This window comes from Morone saxatilis, unplaced genomic scaffold (assembly GCF_004916995.1).
Source record: "Morone saxatilis isolate NCDOM2014 unplaced genomic scaffold, NCSU_SB_2.0 Contig14, whole genome shotgun sequence".
Lineage (NCBI taxonomy): Eukaryota > Metazoa > Chordata > Actinopteri > Moronidae > Morone > Morone saxatilis.
In genome coordinates, this window is record NW_023339696.1 from 9,907,027 (window position 1) to 9,915,227 (window position 8,201).

The 8,201-nt window shown below is 38.3% G+C and overlaps 1 protein-coding gene across 1 annotated transcript; it reads left to right on the forward strand.

Moving 5' to 3' along the window:
- Positions 1–1,877: 1,877 nt before the first annotated feature.
- Positions 1,878–2,927, forward strand: LOC118323235 (myeloid-associated differentiation marker homolog). The gene has a single exon (XM_035655176.1). It carries the CDS (start codon positions 1,963–1,965, stop codon positions 2,809–2,811), a length of 849 nt encoding a protein of 282 aa, XP_035511069.1. The 5' UTR covers positions 1,878–1,962; the 3' UTR covers positions 2,812–2,927.
- Positions 2,928–8,201: the final 5,274 nt, after the last annotated feature.

Consider the following 8,201-nt stretch of genomic DNA (forward strand, 5'->3'; position numbering starts at 1 on the left):
TTCGATGGACTTTGCCATCACTGAGTGAATGTGTGTGAAAGGGTGAATGTGGCACGTAGTGTAAAAGCGCTTTGAGTGGTCGGAAGACTAGAAAGGCACTATACAAGTACAGGTCCAAACATTTACCATTTATTAATTGAATAGATGCTTTGACTGAAAATAATCAGCAACTGTTTTAATAATTAATAATTTCAGTAATTTTCAAGCAAAAACAGTGTAAATCACTGTCAATTAAATATCTTTTTTTTTGGGACTTTTGGTCCAATAAATGAGACATTTGAAGACATCATCTTGGGCTCTTGGAATTATTGATTTGACATTTCCAAGATTACAAAACTAACCGATTAATCAAAAAATATCATCAGATTCATCTATAATGAAAACAACTGTTAGTTGAACATAGCAATTAACATTGGCCCCGATTATAATTATTATTTAAATCAGGAGAGACAAGTGAATGAATGTTTTTTATAACATACGATATGTGATGATTAAATCTAGACAGAAAGTCTTTGCCGCTTAGACTCTCAGATTTCTGCCTTGGGCAACAAAAAGATACATTCCCCCCATAGAGTCTAGAAACTGGCCGTGGTGGCTTATGACTGGCTGATAAAATAATGAAGCTGATGAATCTGCAAAGACTGGGCGGTGGTGGGGAAGTGACAGGGTGCATATAACATTAGCATAATTGAGCTGAAGGCAGAAAGAGATTTATATTTAAAAAGACAGCAGCAAGATGCCAAGCTTAAAATGCAGGTGTGTCACTGTGCTATTGGATAGAGCTGATATCTCAATTGACAGCCCCTGATAAAGACAGCAAGGAAATTATGGGTGAGCATGCGTGAGAGGAGTGAATGCAGGATGGAAAGAGAAACTAACTACAAGCCTATATGCAAAAATATAGTCTTGCTGACTGAACATTTGCTATAGCTTCAGTTAAACAAACCTCTTACTGTCACAAAATGCATTCACTCCTCTGTGTTGCCACACTTAATGATGAAAGGAAACAATATAGAGTAGAGGTGGTTCACATATTTAGCCTTTATCTTACAGTATAACTAAAGCAAGTGAGTAATTGGTCAGAATTAAAGCCTGGTTTGCTTATCTTAATGATATCGGCGATAGCCATTAGAAATCTTGAGAGTTATATAACCTTTGGTCAGTTCAGGCATTACTGCTCTCTAGTCAAAATGGAGACTCAGGACTTGGTATTATGATGATCTTGTAAACACTCATAAAGAGAGAGTGAGAGAGAAAAAGACGAAAATACAAAGGAATAAAATCCCACATCTATTTCAGTGCTTGTCATTGATTAGTTTTTAAACTCTTGCTCTTTGGTGCAAAAAGGCTGTTTTCATATAGGCTTCATAAATTGTGCTTTTGGTTGCAGGCAATGTTAACACTGATGTAAGGAAATATGATCACAACACTAAAGTAAATCCAGTAAAGCGTCATACTGCAGTTTCTGTTTTGTTTTGTGTGAAGGCAGATTTTAAAAAGAAGCTCTATTAAAAATATAAATCCTCAACATTCAACCAACAAGCCCCTGATATATCATTTTGATTCCACAAAATCTATAAAAACAGCTAACCCAGCTTCAAGCTCTTGTAGTACCAAATAAATAACGACAGGATAAGAGTAAATCTCCTTAGGATGTGACCTACACCCCATCATTGCGTTTAGATTAGCTTCAGAACAAGGCTTGTGCTGAGGACCAGAGTCCAGTGTGTGTGTTGTGAGGTGATCATGATAAAACCCAGCCAGTATCCAATCCGTGGAGTGAAAGAGGGGCCATAAACCGCACAGATAAGCCCAGGATGCTCGGTTTGAATATATACACCACCACACTCATTTCAAATACCACACCTACAAGGACTCTTGCCTACATGGATTTCTTCAACTGGATCTTTGCTGCACTGCAGGACTGACTTTGGAAACAAAACATACTCATCCTGTCCAACCATGGTCCATGTGGAGTTTCGGTCGGTCACCCAGCCTCTGGGCATCATGCGAACAATGGCGGCCATTCTCACTTGTATGTGTTTTAGCCTGGTGGCAACAGTGGGATATGTGTCATCTCCCTATTGGGCATGGTGCATGTTCACCTGGTGCTTCTGCTTCTTCTTCACCTTCCTCATTGTCATCCTGGAGTTCACCACTGTCAATACAAAATTACCTTTCGCCTGGGAAGATTTCACCACTGCCTTCGCTATGCTGGCGACCCTCATGTGCTTTGCCGCCTCTATCATCTACCCCACCTTTTTCACCTGCACGACCTGCCACCGTCAGATAGGTGCCTCTGTGGTGTCCTGGGTGTGTCTCGGGGTGTATGTAGGAGAAGTGGTCTTAACTCGCCTTCATCCGAGTGGGGAGAACATCGGGTTCCTCTCCACGTTGCCAGGCATAATGAAGATGCTGGAGACGTTCTTCGCCTGTCTGATTTTCACGTCCCTGGAGAAAAGCCAGTTCGGCTCCCCAGGACTGCAGTGGTGCGTGGCCGTGTACTCCTTGTGCTTCATCTTTTCCATCGTGATAATCCTTCTCACCCTTGGAAAGCTGACTTCTTATTTTCCATTCTCTTTTGAGAAGCTAGTGATTGTCTATAATATTTTGGCAGCAGTGATGTATATGACAGCTGTGGTAATCTGGCCACTGTATAGTTTCCACACCAAGAGACCCAGTAACTGCGGCTCCCTCTGTCCCTGGGATAAACTGGTGGTGGTCACATTCATGACGATCATAAACTGTATTGTTTACACCCTGGACACTGTCTATTCTATAGGCCTTGTGTTCTTTGTCAGTAACCAGTGAAAATGCAGCTTAACTGAGAACAAAATGTGCCTAGGTTTGAATTAATGTTAACAGAAATACTTGGGACAGGGTTTTATACTGTGCCAAAGTTAGAAAGATGTATTATTGTTGTTGCTTTACACACAATGCAATATATATATATATATATATATATATATATTCTGCTTATTCTGCTGTTAATCAAATGCTCTCAAAGATGAGTGATTACAATAATAAAAATGTTGGCTGCCCAATATATGGAAAAGAAGTAGACTTAGTTAATCATTAAAACTGTAGTGTCATCACAGTCATAAAAAATAGCATAGGAGAACTTTGGATCCTGATACACAAAGGTTAATTAAACAGTGCAGGTAATAATACTGAGCTCTTACATTAGTTTATTACACTGGGTTACAGTCAAATTATGCCGCCTGTGAATTTACATGTGTTTTCACATTCATGCTCGTTATCTCTATATTTGTGGGTTTGCTGATAAAAAGAACACGTTGACATTTTTGGAAATGTTCTTGTTCAATTTCTTGATTAGTCATAACTCTGGAGAGTTAGACAATTGATGCCGAATATGATACTGACTGAAAATGTCAGGAAGTTACTCTGCCTGGTCAATAACAGTCCTGCTCTGTAGAACCACCACATGTTGTTTTTGCACTTCTTTCCTTAAGGCATGTGATAAATTAATTTCCTAGTGTACTGTAGGGCATTGACCACAGATAAATGTAAACTGAGTGTAGGACATGAACACTGACGGGCAAACAGAACAGCCAATTAAAGATGAGATTGGGTGGAAGAAAAGGAACAAGACAACAGGAAGATTGATGAGATAAAGATGGGGGAGAGAGACAGCGAGATTTTTGCAGACTTTGGAAGGTTGTGTGGGAAAAGTGGAAAAGAAAATCCTTTAATCGGCAGGCAGCTGCAGCATATGGAGCTGGATTTGTTGCAAGGTGTTATCTTTCTTTTTTCTAATTTAGCTTCTTTTCTTCCTCAGCAATGTGGTGGGCAGGGGTTGAAAGATAGAAAGTATGACGTCAATTAAGTCTTTTCTTTTTTTAACCAATTGGAAACGTCACCGAAATCTCTCTTGTAATCCTACAACTATTGTGCTACCTAGCACACCAATCTGTGTGAGTGAACTTGGGTCAAATGGAGCAAGTGAAGCATAGAAATTTTGCTTTTCTTCTCATGTCAGTCTGTCAGAAAGACGGGGCACATTTAGGTCAATAGTCTATATCTCAGGCACAGCCGCAAATGGCAGAAGGGTCTGCTTTGATTTGGATTACACAAGGGACAAAAATGCATTAAACAGTAGACACACTGAACTTCAGGTGAGAAATTCTACAAAAAACTAAACCATTTAGTTTTGTATTAAACTGGGTTACAGCAACAATTGGAAAAGCAAATTTTTTTTATTGTTTTGTTTTTTTCTTTTTGCATACAGTACACTATATATACACACTTTACAAACATAATATTTTTGCATGCATAGTTCCTGTGACTTCCTGTGAATTCATTATTATATTCACTATTAAAAACTAGTGTAACCATTGGCTCATTTTCTGAAAGCATAAAGTTTAGAAAGGATCTCCAAGACTTAACAATAGGAAGTTGTGTCTATGGAAAGAGGTGCTTTATAGTTAATCAGATCAATGACATTCTTCCAACCTCCTGTCTCTCTGTTATCTGAATGAAGACTGATGCGAGCAGTGGGAACACAGGTTGACAATGACAATCAGTAACTACTATCAGTAGAGAAATTAAACTTTGGATCTGTCATTAAGTGTAGTTTAAACTGAATACATAGTGGTTATTAATGTAAAGCAATCATTCCAGAGCTTTTATTGGTAACATTGTCCTCTTATTTAGCCTTTATAAGCAGTAAATGGTTTATAACTCACTATAATGTAGTTGTACAGCTATAAGGACATTTTAACTCTCTATGATTATACAGTATTTGCCAACAATTATAACTTAATTAAAACCTATATTATTACATAACAGTTTTACTATATTGTCATTCATCTGCTTCTACAGCAACCTCCACTTTTTGGTGGCCATGAGGACTTACAGCTGCTTAATATATGTTATAAACCATTTATTAAATGTTTATGCTTATTAATGCTAAAGTAAAGTCTTCCTCTTTAATTTTGTTTGCCAGAAGTAAAACTAAATTATGAGTGTAGTAGTGTGTGTGTGTGTGTGTGTGTGTGGTACCATGTGTGATCATGCAGCTAATCTCGCATACTACTGAACCAATCAGCCTCCTATATCTTGTGCATATTAATGAGTGTATGCTGAAGGACCTCTTGTGGTTGCAGTAATTAACATGTTTAAAAAACCTTGAAAATAACAATCTTTTTTATTGACTGCTATGTTTTATACCAACTGCTGACTCCTTACTCCTCTTAATTGGCCAGTAGAGGCTGCAAGTGATCAGCTGCTGGGCTAAAAGGCTAGTCTGTTGCAGGCCACATTTTGGCTTTGTCGTGGCTCATAAACTGACTGAACTAAAAATTTGGTCTCATCTTTAACCAGAGCTTTATTAAACTACTTGTTTAATTTTGAACCAATTTTTATGAAATTTGGTTTATTATAAACATTAGAAATTGAACTTGATACTGGTTACTAGTCAGAATTAAATGCAGTTACTGAGGGCGCATTGAATAAGGTCTATGCCAAAACATTAACCTTCTGAACAGTCACAACTTTCATTACAATACTATTACAGTATTCAATGCATGTTGAAAAAGACTATACCATACAAACACACATTATTAAAAACTTTGCATATAAGAAAAATATACTATGCTATATACAAAAAACTTAAAGGTCCATTGTGTAACATTTAGGAGCATTTATTAGCAGAAATGGAATAAAAGATTCATAGGTAAGTTTTCATTAGTGTATAATCACTAAATAAGAATAAGACAATAAGAAAGAGAAAATAAGAATGGGTGTGTTTTTGTTGTTTGTTACCTAATATATATTATATATATATTATCTACCGAGAGAGCAAGTTCTCTTCTAAGGAGTCCACCATGTTTCTACAGTAGCCCAGAACGGACAAACCAAAGCATGAGACACAACTCGCTATTGTGAATGTTGGTCAAATGTAAAACTTCAACACCAAACATGGCCATTGAACCAAACTGTCCTCAGACTGCTGAGGTAAGAACCACAAAACTGAACAATCCGTCAGCTGTAAAATTAACTGCACAACAGGACTGGCTGGTGGGTCAGTATGTTCAACTGTGAATACAGTGAAACAAGTCAAGGGCAGCAAACTCACCAATTAACATTTACATCATGTCTGCCTGGAACAAAGGAAACTTATTTTGTGTACAAGTTCTCAGGTGTTTTAAAGCTAATGTAAGCGAAATCATGGCCATGAACATGAAGCGCTTGCAGATTAACTTCTTTGGAGATAAGCGTTGCTTTATATGCTCTGACCAACCCCGTCTCCAATAAATTACATTTAGTATTAATCTGTTTTCCCAGTTATGTTGTATAACAGACACGCCATAATTGCTGGCTGGATCAAACAGCTGCCAAGCACTGCAAGTGCTGCAAATGTTGTACACATGTTCACGTGTTGTGCACATTTTTACAAATGTTCTGCGTTGTCTGGTTCCCTGGAAGGACACAAATACTGGAAATCTGAAAACTCTGGAAAATTGTTAGCAGTAATAAAAGAATATACCATTTGTAGTTAATGAGCATTCGGGGGTACATGCAGCGGTCCTGCAAACTTGCAACATTTTTGTTTTAATCTGTTATTTTATTCAGCTTTATTGCTGATTGGATTTGAATTTTAAAGAGCTTGTTCATCCATGAACTGAACTTAATATTGGTGTTTTCATGTTTGTTTACCTTGGAAATGTCCTGACCGTCGATGTGGATGCTGCCACTCTGAGGGTCGTAGAATCTGAACAACAGACGCAAGATGGAGCTTTTTCCTGATCCAGATGGGCCAACCTGCACACACACACACACACACACACACACACACGCACATTATTGGAATTCCCAGTCTCAGTTTAGTTATTATTAATATTATTAATTAATATTTACGCCACAGTCCGTCACAGTGCTATTAAAATGGTTGGTTCACACATTTTCTCTCTCACTTATAGTGACCCATTAAAGGCTTGATAAATAATAGGAATGTAGATGCAGTAAAAAGATGACAATTTACCAGAGCAACTGTTTTTCCCGCCTCCACCGTGAAGGTCACATCCCTGAGAACCTCAGTGCTACAAACACACACACACGGCAGCAACAGTTAGGTTCATACAAGGGCTTCTTTAAATCTGGCTGTAACTCCTGAAAGTTTGTTTGTTTATCAAACTGTTCATTTAATATGTTTTTGGAATTGCATCACGACAAGTTCTCACTCCCAAGTCCTCAAATAGTGCTGCTTGGTCGGTGGCCCTCCGCTTTAAAATAGGACGCTGTAGGTATCCCTCTCGTGTCCATTCTGGATGCACAAGGTTCCACGGTGAAGTTAGCAAGAATAAATATGCAACATCCTGTCAGACTTTCAAAATAAAGCTTGAGTGGTTAACGTGAAATGATCACAGTTTGGTTAGGTTTAGGCACAACAACTACATTACGTATCTGACTACATTAAAAAGACATAAATTACGTAACTTGGCGTAACTTAAGCACACAAAAAAGATGTCATTTAAATACCTGAGGTAACTTAAGTACATTACCTAAGTTAACTTGTCACTTTTTGGAGTTTTAACTGGGTTAAAGTCCTGTGCCTGAGCCATCGAACCCATCTCCTTCATACTGTATGCAGACTTTCTCGCTCTTTATACAACATCACCTGACTTTGACAATGGGCAAATCAACGATGCTAGAGGGATACCTACAGCATCATATTTTGAAATGGAGGGCCACTGGCCAAACAGCAGTATTTGAGCACTTGGGAGTGAGAGCGGGTTGTGCATTATGTCTGTGTCTTGGTTTCTTTTTTATACAAAGATATGTCATATTAACAACATGTCCTTCAACCTAAAGGACTAAACAGGTCATGTGCTATTGCCTTCTAAAACGATCATCATCACTGATTTACCATCTCTGTAGTTCATGTCTGGTTGGATTTAGCCACTAAGACAAATTGTGGTCATGGTTACACCAAACTTTTCAGAAAAAACATACTGTTTAAGTGTTTTCTGGTGAGGGCAGTCTCTGTGTTCAGGCAGTTTGTACATACAGTTTAATCAAATTATAATAAGGTGGATTTAAACTGTAAATAGGTTTGTTGTTGGCTACACACCCAGTCACGTAGCTGAAACAGACTCTGTCAAACTCCACCTGACCTGCTGTGAGCTGCAAGTCCTGTGCATTCTCAACATCCTGCACCTGTGAGGAGGAGGAGGAGGAGG